The sequence below is a fragment of the Rhinoraja longicauda genome, chromosome 5 (assembly GCF_053455715.1).
Source record: "Rhinoraja longicauda isolate Sanriku21f chromosome 5, sRhiLon1.1, whole genome shotgun sequence".
In the NCBI taxonomy this organism is placed as follows: domain Eukaryota; kingdom Metazoa; phylum Chordata; class Chondrichthyes; order Rajiformes; family Arhynchobatidae; genus Rhinoraja; species Rhinoraja longicauda.
In genome coordinates, this window is record NC_135957.1 from 66,376,840 (window position 1) to 66,392,640 (window position 15,801).

Genomic DNA, 15,801 nt, shown 5'->3' on the forward strand with positions numbered 1-15,801 from the left:
AACTCAGATCCTGGGGGGACAGGGCTTTCTCCATCGCTGCTCCCACCCTATGGAACTCACTACCCCAAACCGTTAGAGACTCCCCCACACTCACCACATTCAAAGCATCGCTGAAGTCTCACCTGTTCAGTACTGCCTTCAACCACTGAAGGTCACCTCACCTTGTCTCCTTTCTCTGTTCATTTATTTATTTATTTATTTATCTATTTATTAATTTCCCTATGTTCCCAAAATCTCTGTAAAGCGTCTTTGAGTATATGAAAAGCGCTATATAAATAAAATGTATTATTATTATTATTATGAGGAAAAACTTTTTCAGTCAGAGAGTTGTGAATCTGTGGAATTCTCTGCTTCAGAAGGCAGTGGAGGCCAGTTCTCTGAATGCATTCAAGAGAGAGCTAGATAGAGCTCTTCGGGATAGCAGAGTCAGGGGGTATGGGGAGAAGGCAGGAACGGGGTACTGATTGAGAATGATCAGCCATGATTACATTGAATGGTGGTGCTGGCTCGAAGGGCCAAATGGCCTCCTCCTGCACCTATTGTCTATTGTCTATTGTCTACTATCTATTGTCTATTGTCTATCTCGCCCAGGTCGGAGTGAGTAGAGTAGTGATTACATTTTGAAGTGGGCCTTTTTGACCAAGTTGAGGAGATTTAGTTGCTCAATCCCCTTTTTAAATGACTGAAGATCGGGAGCGGCACGTGGTAACATATTCCATTACCTAGGGTAAAGGGAATATTGGTAGCAAAGTTTATTGAAATTTAGCGAGTTGGTGATGTATTTTGTCTTGTTTCATGGCAGTTGATGCTCTGGGATGACGGAAGATTTGATGGCGTGATCCTCAGCAGTGATGCTGCCTGTCCCGCTGAGTTACTCCAGCATTTTGTGACTGTCCTGGTTTTATAGTTCATTTATCTTGCGTCCAGGAATCAAAACATTAATTTTTGGTATTTTACAAATTATTTTCTAAATGCTCTAAGTGATTAATTGAATCATATCCAACTCGCACATCACTGGCATTCCTATTGCAAGCATTACTTTTGATTGGAATAGAGAACAGTGTAGTACAGTAATAGCCAACCATGCTAATCCTGTTTACATGCATATGATCTATGTCCCCCACTCCCCTGCCTGTTCATGAGTCTTTCTAAATGCCTCTTAAATGTTATTATGTATGTGCTTCCACCACCTTACCTGGCGGTATATTTCATTACAACGAATCATGTACAGAAATCATGTACAAGTACAAAATACACGCGTGTCCTCGAGTGTTTAAAATAGATTTCTTTATAGGAAACATCTATATTAAATACCCTTCATGTTCCACTTTCTGAGCGATCACACTTCAATGCATGGAAATTACATCAACGTGGTGTCAAATTGATTGCATGTTTTATTTTAAGACCGTACGATCTTTTGTGCTTTTCACACGAGTGTGACACATATTAAAAGGGAGGCCAGCCCAAAAATTGAACATTGGTAAAACATTCCAAACAGTCCCATGTGCTGATCTGGCATGTGGTGTATAAAAAGCCGCTTCATGGAGATGCACACGGGTCAGTCCTCGCCGCAGAAAGAAAGATCAGTCAGCAGCTCGCCACGATGAGTCGCAGCACGGAAAGGATGTCCTCGTACCGCCGTCACTTTGAGGAATGTACCGCCATCAGCGCCTCATACCGCGGACGGCTGCCCAGCCTGTCGCCGCCCCGCCGCACAGTGCGGCAACGCTCCGCCAGTTGGAACCGCACCTCCGACCGAAAGGTACCAGGAGACAGGTCACGGGCAGGCAGGGGGACCGCCTCCGAACTGTTTGGACGTCGCATGACAAGGTGAGAACCAGAGACTGACTGTATTCAATTCAGTTTTAAAAAAAGACACAAAGTGCTGGAGTAACTCAACGGTTCAGGCAGTATCTCTGGAGATAGACACAAAAAGCTGGAGTAACTCAGCGGGACGGCAGCATCTCTGGAGAGAAGGAACGGGTGACGTTTCGGGTCGAGACCCTTCTAAAGACTGGAGAACTTGGATAGGTGAGATTTCGGGGTGGTACCTTTCCTTCAGACTGAAGAAGGGTCGCCTATCCGTGTTCTCCGGTGATGCTGCCTGAACCGCTGAGTTACTCCAGCACTTCATAAGTGATATCAGCTGCCCCACTGTGCCAGCCCTAAATTAAAGCGAGAGGGACAAGATTTAATACAAACCTGAGCGCAGCCTTTTCACTCAGAGGGTGTTGAGTATATTTGCCCAGATGTAGTTGAAGCAGGTACTAGAACAACATTTATAAGACACTCGGACGGGTACATGGATAGGAAAGATCTAGGGAAATATGGGCCAAACATGGACAAATGGGAGATAGCTTAGATGGGGCATCTTGGTCAGCATGGGCGAGTTGGACAAAAGAGGCCTTTTCCCGTGCTGTATGACAATGCACTTATTTCAGATAAAGCAGAGTTGAATCCTGAAAGGTGCTTTCTCAAAAACCTATAAAAGACTTTAAACTGCTCCTAAATCTAACTTGTCAAAGTCATCTTGTGGTCCTTTTTTGCTCTCCTAATTTCTTTCTTGGGTTCTCTCCAATATGCACTTATTTCAGATAAAGTAGAGTTGAAATCTGAAAGTTGCTTTCTCGAACTGTGCAAACCTGAGAGATTCCGTTCACAAGTGAAAATGTATTAGCTTTATGGCAGGTCAGGGGTGGGAAATAAGAAGCAAAGGCAATTTACATGATGTATAGATCACCCATAAATGCTTGAGGGCTTCCTTTCTTTGACAAGACTCTGATGTTAAAAAATGGCACTCCATTAAAATAGCGTTATCTTTAGAAAGTTGAAGTACGTATTAGAATGTATCAGTGATAACACTATTTGCAGGTCTTTTGACAACCGAGAGGCCAACTGGGTCAAAACGTTCAAAAATTATACCAAGAGTTATTCCTGGGGGCAGAGAATTCGGAGTGTGAATCATGAAGATCTAACGTGAATACAATGCAGCGGTGGAGATGATGCGTTCTTGCATTGGGTCCTTTGCACGGTCCATTTGCCCTGAGTTATATCACTCTAGCATTTTGGGACTGAGGAAGAAGGGTGGAGCCAACTTCAATGCAAATTATAACAAAAGTATTTCATGAAGTCATGTATAAAATCATGAGAGGAATAGATTGGGTAGATGCACAAAGTCTCTTGCCTTGAGTAGGTGAATCGAGGGCCAGAGGATATGAGTTTAAGATGAAGGGCCGGTGTGGGCAAGTTGGTCCGAAGGACCTGTTTCCACAATGTATCACTCTGTGACTCTAAGTCTTCCGAGATGATGGCACAGTGAAATCAAGAGTTGGTCCGTTTTTAAATGCGGATGTATTTTCAATTGCCACTCTGTTTCTCGATGACTAGAAGATAGCTGACCACATTTTCGCCTCTAAATGTACTTCGCATTTGACCCAGAAGGTTGTAAATTGTATACATTTTCTACAAATACATATATATATAAATTTCCCCGGTGTGGGACGAATAAAGGAATATATTCATATACAAATTATATACATACAGCACATCGTCTGGATTTTCTGATCTATGAGAATGCAGTGTTTACATGTGAGCATTTTCTTCTTGTAAATAGTACGATGGTTGAAGATTGCTGAGGCATAGATTGAGTTGGATAATGGATAGTCATCTCTCCTCTCAAGAACAAGCAGACTAAGTACCAGAGTGTGAACAGACAGTGTGGGGGACAGGAACACATGCCAGAAATGTGAGCATAAATTCATCGCAGACTAGTACCAGTTTGATCTTTAAACCATGGTAGGCACGCCTAGATAAGTGGTTTATCCACTATTAGCAGTTATGGCCTTGCTTATGTAGTAAATGCTGCTATTTCAGTTGGTGTGGAAATTCAGCCACAGCTATCTTTAGCCGATGTTGTTCTGGTATTCAATCTGTCCTCAAACTTGTCATCCTTTGGAACCCGTGTGGTGAGTCTTTCCTACACTCACATTATGAGAAATATGACGTTTCTTGGACAAGGACTAGAACTGCATACAATACTCCCCAGGCGTAGTTTCAGCAAGGCCTTGCGAAATTGCAATAGGACTTCGTTACTATTGTTGTAATCAAGACCAACCATACCATTTTGAAGAAGAATTTCGACCTGAAATGTCACTTATCTATGGTCTCTATATATTCTGCCTGGCCTGCTTACTTACTCCAGCATTTTGTGTCTTATTTTGTAAACCAACGTCTGCAGTTTCTTTGGTATGCCATTTTCCCTTCTTAGCCACTTACCACACCATCAGGGTAGCCTTCAGTAATTTATGTACAAGCACATCCAGGTCTCTTTGAACTTCAGCATTATCCCGTTTCCCACTGTTTAACCTTTCCAGCATAAGCACAAATATGGAGTAGTTCATACTTTTCAACGTTATTTTCAATTTCCATGTTCTTGTCTATTTATTCAACTGTTCTGCGTCCATTTGAAGCGTTCGCATCTTCCTCCATACAATTCCACCATGTTTGGTATTGTTATCTTATTTGGAAATAGGACATTGTTCACTTCAGCCAGATTGTTGGTACGGATCATGAATAATTGGGACACGTATTGGATCTTTGCAAAACTCCACTGGTATCCCTGCCAATCTGAAAACGATCTGTTTATTCCCATTCTTTGCTTCTGTCTAATAACCAGTTTTCAAACTACATGAGCATATTACCTCAAAATCCACGCGTTTTAATCTTGTTGGCCAGCATTCTGTGTGAAAAATTTGTTAATCAGCTTCCAAAATCATTATACACTACTTCGGCGTGGTAGCTGTTTAAAACTTTGGTGAGGCCACATCTGGAATATTGTGTGCAGTTCTGATCGCCACATTACAGGATGGATGGGGGGGGGGGGGGAACGAGGAGGAGGGGGATGGGGGGGGGGGGGGGGGATGCTTTTAAGATCGTTCAGAACACGTGCACCAATTTATTAGCTCTAATGAGAGGTTGGGCTAGATTGGATTATTTTCTCTGGAGTGTCAGAGGCGGAGGGGCGACCTGATAGAGATTTATAAAATGATGAGAGACAGAAGGTAATTATTTTCCCAGGGTGGAATGCCAAATAGTAGAGTGGTCATTTTTAAGGTGAGAGGGAGCACGTTGTGCTCGGCGAATTAGATGGAACATCTTCGTCAGCAAGGACGAGTTGGACCGAAGTGCATGTTTTCTTGCTGCATGACACTATGACTTTATAGTACACGGGTGCTGGTTGTGCCAGGAACGGCTGTCGCGGCACGTTGTGTCGGCAGATGTACAGTTTAATTGGCATCACGGTCGGGACAAGCATCGTGGGGCAAAGGGCCTGTTACTGTGCTGTACTGTTACACTTCTCGTGACGCGTTAGACCTTCATTAATTCTCTAATACATCTCGCAGGCGTTGTGTGACTTCTTTCGGGAAGACACTTTGCGCAGTAATCAACCAGAACAAAGTAATTAATCTGCCGCTTCTGCCTTCTCGATTACGGGCTATTAAAACATAAACTTCATCTTCCGAACATTGGAAAAGGAATGGCGTGAATCTTTAGCAGAGATGTAAACTATAACGATTGATAATCTGACAGCACCTCGAAATTTGACATCTACTTATAATATCTTTGGTCACATGAGGAAGCGTCTTTGCAAGCATCCTCAATCTAAACTCGAATTCAATTGAAATGCTTCACTGTCACATCTACTCTTGAAATATCTCTATGATTACCGATGCAAAAAGGCATTGTCAGTACTGACATGCGATTAGAACTGCTTCTTGCGTGTTCAATGGTGGGGTTCCACTATGTCAAGCCATAGGTTTAAAAAAAAATTAGTATTTTAATTCTGTTCAGACTGCCATATATATATATAAAAAAATAATTGGTTTACTGAGAAAACATCGGCTTGTACTGTTAATGGTGTACATTGCCAGAAAGGACAAGTCCTTTTCCAATTTATGGAGTGATTTGTGCACAGCTTTCTATTACTGCCACTTGGAATTTCTGGAATAGAGCCGAATGGCATTGTCTACAATCACACATCCGGCCTTATTTACCTAAATTACATGTTGGGTTGGAATTCAGCGTCGGCATTGATCACTTAAAACAGGAACCTCCATCTGAAAATATATCAAATTCTTCCAGTAAATAATAATCAGTTAAGTAAACAGCCGAAAAAAACAGCTCAAATGATACGAATTAAATCGGTGGTGCTATATGACACACCCCTGAATATTAGCTTAGATCATGTATGTTTTTACATGACAACCCAACCACATAACCATTATCTGCAGTTATTTTCTTATAATAAAGAAAAGTCTTCCTCATTGTTCAAAGTTTTTCATACATTGAAAATATTACACACAAAACTGCAACAACATAATATATTGTAGGTAACGGATCAGTTAGCCCTTCATTAATATTTTGAAGGGTTGAAGTTGCCGTTTATTTATGGTTTAACACAACATTCCAGCTGATGTTACACTGTGCCCTATATTATATTCCCACATTTAAAAGACACTTGGACCGGTTCATGGATAGGAAGGGGTTAGAGGGATATGGGCCAAAAGCGGGCAAGTGGGACTAGTGTAGATGGGGGCATAAGTGGTAGTTCATAAGTGGTAGGGGCAGAATTAGGCCATTCGGCCCATCGTCTACTCCGCCATTCAATCATGCCTGATCTATCCATGGGCAAGTTGGACTAAAGGGCCTGTTTCTGTGTTATATGACTATTATTAAGGGGGCGACATGACATGGTGGCGCAGCTGTAGAGTTGCTGCCTTACAGCGCTTGAGGCTCTAGAGACCCGGGTTCGATCCCGACTACTGTCTATATGGAATTTACACGTTCTTCCCGTGACCTGCGTGGGGTTTCTCCGAGATCTTCGGTTTCCTCCCACACTACAAAGGCAAAAATTGGTAGGTTAATTGGCTTGTGTAAATTGTCCCTAGTGTGTGTAGGATAGTGCTAATGTGCGGGGATAGCTGGTCGGCGTGGACTGGAGGGGCCGAATGGCCTATTTCCGCGCTGTATCTGTAAACTAAACTAAACTAAACTAATAATGAATGTGTTCGAACGACATTATATATATGTGATGTTTCCAGCACTTGCTTTTTTTTTTTAACAGTGAAGGATTATGCAACATTGCTTAACGCCGATGCTGTTCCTTGCTTTCTTTCCGTATCTCCCCATTCCACCCTGCCTCGCATTCCCTCCAATATCTTGTACGCACTGTAAATGTCTGAAATCCAAACGTCTGAATCCAAATGCCTTAACTGCTGGAGAAGAGTTGGACAATGTATTTATTGTTAAAGATAAAGAGATTTGTTTGAGCCTCTTGTCAACAAGGTGCAATGGGAATGTTGTTAACTGCCTGGCCTTTCGTCTGTCACAGCTTGGGAACGATATACCTGGCTACAGGGCCTGCCCTTGATCTGGACGCCGCCACCGCCAAAAATCAGGAATTCATGAGCACCAGAAGCAACGAAAGGAAGGAGATGGTGATTCTGAATGACAGGCTGGCTGCCTACATCGCGAAAGTAAGAAATGCTGCCCTTCCGCAACTTACATCTCTGTATGTCAAAGGAGAAAATGTCAAACGTCTTTTAATAAAAATAACAGTTTTTACTCCACTAAACCTAGGTCGAAATTTAAATATGCGAAATTAACAAAATCTGAAGAAGGGCCCCGATCCTAAACGTCATCTGCCCATTTTTTTTGTTTCCAGAGATACTGCCTGGCCCCACTGAGTTGCTCCACAACTTTAAACCAGCATCCGCAGTTCCTTGTTTCTATTATCTTTATTATCTGTTCTTAGTTTAGTTTGGATTTGGAGATACGATATGGAAACATATGTAGAATGTAGAATAAATAATTGTTAGCGAGAAGGTGATAACAAAACAGACAGAGATATACAGGAAGTTCTGGTATTATTACGCCGGTTCTAATGGAACAATATCATGCGGTAATTGTGAAATACAAAGCTGCCAATGCTTTCTGCATTGATTATAATTTAGCATTATATTAAATGTAATTAACCTCCTTGCGACCATTTCCGTCGGCTGATGCCTTGCTTATGAGAGGAAGCACGTTGTCTCATGTAGCTGATGAAAGTGCATTGGGAATGTTGTTAACCGCCTGACCTTTCGTCTGTCACAGCTTGGGAACGATATCCCGAGCTACCGGGCCAAGAGACTTACGGAATCAAGGGATGTGGGGAGAAAGCAGGAACGGGGTACTGATTTTGGATGACCAGCCATGATCATATTGAATGGCGGTGCTGGCTCAAGGAGCAGAACGGTCTACTCCTGCATCTATTTTCTATGTATGCAATGCATTTTATGCATCCTGTAACCCCGCATTAATGCCGGGAAGTTCAATCTTACGTAAATGCAATCTTCATTCAGTTTAGTTGCAAAAGTGGGACGCGTACGAGAATTTCGGTGATAGTTAATGTTGCACAATGTTTCACCTTGTACGTTTACCAATATGTTTGCTTTTGCGTTTAATAAGATTGTAATTATATCACCACTCCGCGACAAGTAACTATAGAAGAAGGATCTTGACCCGAAACGTCACCCTTCCAGGGATGTTGGCTGTGCCACTGAGTCACTCCAGCATTTTGTGCCTATCTGTAGAGTTCAAAGTACAGTCTGCGAGCCGAGGAGAAAAGGTAGCGCGCTACTTGAATCTAAGTTGATGGCTCTTTTTAAGAACAGCCGGACCGTGGTCGGCTGAATGAATTATTCTCTCTTGTGCTCCTACATAATGGGATCCAGTCTGACCTAATGATACCAGAACCATCCAACTCTCATCACTGGTTTCAGTGGGGTGAAAAGTGTACAATGCATGAAGAACCATTACCTCGCAGCTTAACAATTACATGCTATTACGAAAGGGGAAAGATAATCTCATTTATTGATCGTGTAGGAGCCAGCATTCATGTCCTCAACATTTTGAAGGGAAACTATATATATTTTTTTAAACTGGGAGAATTAGATTGCCGACCAATATTTTAAATTTCTTTTTATTCACAAAATGCTGGAGTAACTCAGCAGGTCAGGCAGCATCTCGGGAGAGAAGGAATGGGTGACGTTTCAAATTGGTTTAGATAGTTTCTTAGCACTGCTGATTTGATGTGCTTCCAATTTAGATAATGATTCGGAGCCTACCCCTGCATTATAATACCAGTCTGATTATTTGGCAAGTTGGGCTGAGGGGCCTGTTTCAATGCTGTATGACTCTATTTGCTCAGGAGAATTATTTTAAATAATCTTGAAAGTGGATGTCAAGTTATCCAGATCATAGTGTTGAAACAAAGCACTGCAAGTGCTGGTTTATATCAAAGATAGACACAAAGTGCTGGAGTACCTCAGTAGGTCCTGTCCTATCAAGATCATGCCTCATAACTTTGATTAGTGTTACCACAATCTTGTCAGCCATCTGCTTTATACTGTAAAGCAATACTGGGGGATTGTTCAATTCACCTCTACTGCATTGAGGACATTGTACTTTGTCTAAGGAACAGATGCCCTATAATGCACTACAATGTTGAGAACTATATTCTGCACACAGTATTTTCCCCTTTGCTTCATCTTTGTACTTGAGTTTGAACTGATTGTAGCTATGTATGGTATAACTGATTTGTTGGGATTGCAAGCAAAACAAACCTATTCACTTTACCTTGGTACGTGTGAAAATAATAAACCTAGTCCTAGACTTAAACCTAAATAATGTGTACTTTGCAGGTGCGGAACTTGGAACAGGACAATCGGATTCTGGAGGCAGAGGTGGAGACTCTGAAGAGTCGGTGTCTGCATCCACAAGGCCTGAGGTTTCTGTATGAGGAAGAGCTCTGTGATCTGCACCATTTAGCTGATCAGATGAAAGCTCAGAGGGTAACACATAGCTGATTCTTCACAATAAACACTTTACAGGTTCATTGGTACAGAATTCAGTCAAATACAACTCACTTCTGTTGCTCACCCTTGATAAACAATTGCTCGGATAAGAAATTGCTGTACAATTCCAGATCTAAACTCACTGATTGAAGCCTCTAATCTGCAACAGGTCCTGTAGCTCATACATTCGGCCATGATAAGGTAGTACTGGTGGGGAGGAGAGTGGCGGCTTCTGTAGGGACTGGAACAAGCCTCTTTCATGAAAATACTTTAAAAGACTTAAAATATCCACTTTATTTAAAAAATTAAAAAATTCCCGCAAAAGCTCACCACTTCATCCCCCTTAACCAATATCCTCCATTTGAAAATTTCCCAAACAATTTAACTGCCAAATTCAACAAAGTGAAGCATGAAACAGATTGGTTAACTCACTGTTCTGAAACCTTTCACAGAAATATCAAAACAACAAAAAATTATATGAACTGTTATATCAAAACGATGTCAGTTAAGTATAAGATTGTTCACAAATACTCTTGCATTTAACTCAAGTAATTTCATTGTAACTCGGTATATGTGCCAATAACGTATCGTTGAATCATTGAATCATTGAATTAAGTTACTCAACTGAATTCCTTATTCATTTTTTTTGTAAAGCTATCCCTTACCAGCATTTATTTATGAGAAAACTAAAAAAACAAAATTAGTACGATGAATATAAACAACAAAGAAAAATAACATGATCACTATGTATACTATGTATTACTTGTTATGTATTACTAGTTATGTATTACTATGTATTACTATGTATTACTAGTTATGAGGGTATGCTCCGTGCAATAGTTTATTAAATATATTCCTACAGGAATGGTGGCGACATTTTGGTAAAGATTAATAGGTCAGGGGTGGTACTGAACCATATGCAGTTACTTTTCAAAAGATAAAATCAAAACATAGTCATAGAGGCATAGAGTGATACAGTGTGGACACAGGCCCTTTGGCCCAACGCCCACACCGGCCAACACAACGTCCCAGCTACACTAGTCCCACCTGCCAGCATTTGGTCCATATCCTTCCAAACCTTTCCAATCCATGTACCTGTCTAACTGTTTCTTAAATATTAGGATAGTCCCTCCTCTGGCAGCTCCCTCCTCTGGCAGCTTGTTCCAAACACCCACCACTCTGTGTGAAAATGTTAGCCCTCAGATTCCTATTAAATCTTTTCCCCTTCACCTTAACCTATGTCCTTTGGTCCCCGATTCACCTTCTCTGGGCACGAGACTCTGTGCATCTACCCAATCTGTTCCTCTCATGATTTCATACATCTGTCTAAGATCACCCCTCATCCTACAGTGCTCCAAGGAATAGAATCCTAGCCTACTTATCCTCTGCCTATAGCTCACACACTCTAGTCCTGGCAACATCAAAATCAACATAAATAATAACATTTTGCAACAGTTAATAGTATTTGAGTAAAATGACTAAATGAACTGTCTTATGATCGGTTCAGGGATAATAGAGCAGAATTTAGCCCTTCATACTGCAGAATGCTACAGGGGCAACCCTGAGTCTCCAGTTGCCTGCCACTTCTCAATCCCAACCCCACTTTGACCAATTAGACTGAGGCCTCCAGCACTGTCACAGTAAGGTTGAGGAAAAGAACCTCACCTTCCTCATCTCATGCGCACTGTGTGGTCTTCTGGAGTTAATATTAAATTCCACAATTTTAGGTAACTTGATTTCCCCATCTGTATCAGTCAGCAATCTATGATATTACTTCAATTATTATTTTCCCCTCCCATTCTAGTTCTTCTTTCTTTCTTGGAGCAGAGGACATGCACAGCTTGTTGCTCTGCTCTGCATTTCACATCTATATTCTTCTATCTAAAGACATAAAGTGCTGGTGTAACTCAGAGTCTGAAGGGTCCAGACCTGGAATGTCTCCAGAGATGCTGCTTGACTTGCTTAGTTACTCCAGTACCTTGTGTTTTTTTAAAATAAAGTAGTATCTGCAGTTCATTGTCTCTACATTCTTCTGTATATGTTCTTTTGTTTATGTTCTCAATCTCTAGCAGTTCCCATTCACCTTTCAACCAGGAGGCACGAGATTCTGTAGATACTGGAAACGATAAAAAAATAGAGAGCACCTGGAGGAACTCAATGGTCAGGCAGCATCTGCGGAGGGAACTGAACAGTCAACATTTTGAGACCCCTTTATCCAGAGAGTAGTGTCATAGAGTCATAGAGTCATAGAGTGATACAATGTGGGAACAGGCTCTTCAGCCCAACTTGTCCACACCGGCCAACAATGTCCCAGCTACACTAGTCAATAGACAATAGACAATAGACAATAGGTGCAGGAGTAGGCCATTCAGCCCTTCGAGCCAGCACCGCCATTCAATGCGATCATGGCTGATCACTATCAATCAGTACCCCGTTCCTGCCTTCTCCCCATACCCCCTCACTCCGCTATCCTTAAGAGCTCTATCCAGCTCTCTCTTGAAAGCATCCAACGAACTGGCCTCCACTGCCTTCTGAGGCAGAGAATTCCACACCTTCACCACCCTCTGACTGAAAAAGTTCTTCCTCATCTCCGTTCTAAATGGCCTACCCCTTATTCTCAAACTGTGGCCCCTTGTTCTGGACTCCCCCAACATTGGGAACATATTATCTGCCTCTAATGTGTCCAATCCCCTAATTATCTTATATGTTTCAATAAGATCCCCCCTCATCCTTCTAAATTCCAGTGTATACAAGCCCAATCGCTCCAGCCTTTCAACATACGACAGTCCCGCCATTCCGGGAATTAATCTAGTGAACCTACGCTGCACGCCCTCCATAGCAAGAATATCCTTCCTCAAATTTGGAGACCAAAACTGCACACAGTACTCCAGGTGCGGTCTCACCAGGGCCCGGTACAACTGTAGAAGGACCTCTTTGCTCCTATACTCAACTCCTCTTGTTACGAAGGCCAACATTCCATTGGCTTTCTTCACTGCCTGCTGAACCTGCATGCTTCCTTTCAGTGACTGATGCACTAGGACACCCAGATCTCGTTGAACTCCCCCTCCTCCTAACTTGACACCATTCAGATAATAATCTGCCTTTCTATTCTTACTTCCAAAGTGAATAACCTCACACTTATCTACATTAAACTGCATCTGCCATGTATCCGCCCACTCACACAACCTGTCCAGGTCACCCTGCAGCCTTATTGCATCTTCCTCACAATTCACACTACCCCCCAACTTAGTATCATCTGCAAATTTGCTAATGGTACTTTTAATCCCTTCGTCTAAGTCATTAATGTATATCGTAAATAGCTGGGGTCCCAGCACCGAACCTTGCGGTACCCCACTGGTCACTGCCTGCCATTCCGAAAGGGACCCATTTATCCCCACTCTTTGCTTTCTGTCTGTTAACCAATTTTCTATCCATGTCAGTACCCTACCCCCAATACCATGTGCCCTAATTTTGCCCACTAATCTCCTATGTGGGACCTTGTCGAAGGCTTTCTGAAAGTCGAGGTACACCACATCCACTGACTCTCCCTTGTCAATTTTCCTAGTTACATCCTCAAAAAATTCCAGTAGATTTGTCAAGCATGATTTCCCCTTCGTAAATCCATGCTGACTCGGAACGATCCCGTTACTGCTATCCAAATGCTCAGCAATTTCGTCTTTTATAATTGACTCCAGCATTTTCCCCACCACTGATGTCAGACTAACTGGTCTATAATTACCCGTTTTCTCTCTCCCTCCTTTCTTAAAAAGTGGGATAACATTTGCTATTCTCCAATCCACAGGAACTGATCCTGAATCTATAGAACATTGAAAAATGATCTCCAATGCTTCCACTATTTCTAGAGCCACCTCCTTAAGTACTCTGGGATGCAGACCATCAGGCCCTGGGGATTTATCAGCCTTCAGTCCCATCAGTCTACCCAAAACCATTTCCTGCCTAACGTGGATTTCCTTCAGTTCCTCCATCACCCTAGGTTCTCCAGCCCCTAGAACATTTGGGAGATTGTGTGTATCTTCCTCAGTGAAGACAGATCCAAAGTAACGGTTTAACTCGTCTGCCATTTCTTTGTTCCCCATAATAAATTCCCCTGCTTCTGTCTTCAAGGGACCCACATTTGCCTTGACTATTTTTTTCCTCTTCACGTACCTAAAAAAACTTTTGCTATCCTCCTTTATATTATTGGCTAGTTTACCCTCGTACCTCATCTTTTCTCCTCGTATTGCCTTTTTAGTTAACTTTTGTTGCTCTTTAAAAGAGTCCCAATCCTCTGTCTTCCCACTCTTCTTTGCTATGTTATACTTCCTCTCCTTAATTTTTATGCTGTCCCTGACTTCCCTTGTCAGCCACAGGTGTCTCTTACTCCCCTTAGAGTCTTTCCACCTCTTTGGAATAAATTGATCCTGCAACCTCTGCATTATTCCCAGGAATACCTGCCATTGCTGTTCTACCGTCTTCCCTGCTAGGGCCTCCTTCCAGTCAATTTTGGCCAGCTCCTGCCTCATGCCTCTGTAATCCCCTTTGCTATACTGTAATACCGACACTTCCGATTTTCCCTTCTGCCTTTCCATTTGCCTGCGCTGGGTCCATATCTCTCCAAACCTGTCCTATCCATGTACCTGTCTAACTGTTTCTTAAACGATGGTATAGACCCAGCCTCAACTACCTCCTCTGGCAGCTTGTTCCATACACCCACCACCCTTTGTGTGAAAAAGTTACCCCTCGGATTCCTATTAAATCGTTTCCCCTTCACCTTGAACCCATGTCCTCTGATCCTCAATTCCCCTACTCTCGGCAAGACTGTGCAATTACCTGATCTATTCCTCTCATGATTTTGTACACCTCTTTAGATCCCCCTCATCCTCCTGCACTCCATGGAATAGAGACCCAGCCTACTCAACCTCTCCCTATAGCTCACATCCTCTAGTCCTGGCAACATCCTCATAAATCTTTTCTGAACCCTTTCAAGCTTGACAATATCTTTCCTATAACATGGTGCCCAGAACTGAACACAATATTCTAAATGCGGTCTCACCAACATCTTATACAACTGCAATAAGACCTTCCAACTTCTATACTGTGATTCAATACTGGATATTTCCCCTCGACTCATTCAGTCTAGATAAAGGATCTTGACCTGAAACCTCGACTGCCCTTTTCCCTCCACATATGCTGTCTAACCCCAACTTTATTGACAGCTTAGGCCCATGGTCCCCCATGATTTTATGTTACCAGATACATCTACTCTCTCCCACCATCCCAGCAGCTTTACAAGATTCTTTTGTCTCCTTCTCAATTGTGATGAAGGGTCTTTGTCCTGAAATGTTGGCTCTGTTTCTCCTGCCGTCCTGACCTGCTGAGTATTACTAGCATTTTTCTTTCAGATTTCCAGCATCTGCTGACTTTTTATTCTTTCTCTTTTGCATGGCACTTGAGGTGGCTAGCAGTATGAGGTTAGCATTGCCCATGTCATTTTTGTAGAAATAAAGAAATAGGATTCAGATATGTCTTTATACTTATGTGAAGCTATTGCAGCCACAACTGCAGCTACCCCTTTAGCTGTTGCAGGAACACGCTTCTGGATTGAAATAGTTACTTTGTTTGGAGCTTTCTCTGTGGCTTTAATTGTTTATGACCCGGGGAAATAGGATAAATTAACACAATATGAGATTATTACTCCTGAAGGAAAGTTCATGTTAGAGAAAAATCCAGCCATGTAAATATGATTCTTTTATTCTTTAAGCAAGACAATGTTTTTTTTTTGGTATTAATTGAATGCATCCTAATATTGTCATTCTGCAGATTATGCAATATTGTCTTATCACTCTATAAAGAAGGTTAAAAGGTAATCAATTTGTAGGATAGAATAATATATGAATGGTCTTAT

The 15,801-nt window shown here is 42.0% G+C and overlaps 1 protein-coding gene across 1 annotated transcript in view; it reads left to right on the plus strand.

The window, feature by feature from the left end:
* The first annotated feature begins 1,603 nt into the window (after nucleotides 1-1,603).
* The window catches only part of LOC144594035 (desmin), a 33,436-nt gene continuing 19,238 nt past the window's right edge, over nucleotides 1,604-15,801 (plus strand). The window contains exons 1-3 of the mRNA XM_078400202.1: nucleotides 1,604-1,830; nucleotides 7,391-7,535; nucleotides 9,744-9,893. Of these exons, the coding sequence (XP_078256328.1) occupies nucleotides 1,604-1,830; nucleotides 7,391-7,535; nucleotides 9,744-9,893 (522 nt within the window). The remainder of the gene's footprint in view (nucleotides 1,831-7,390; nucleotides 7,536-9,743; nucleotides 9,894-15,801) is intronic.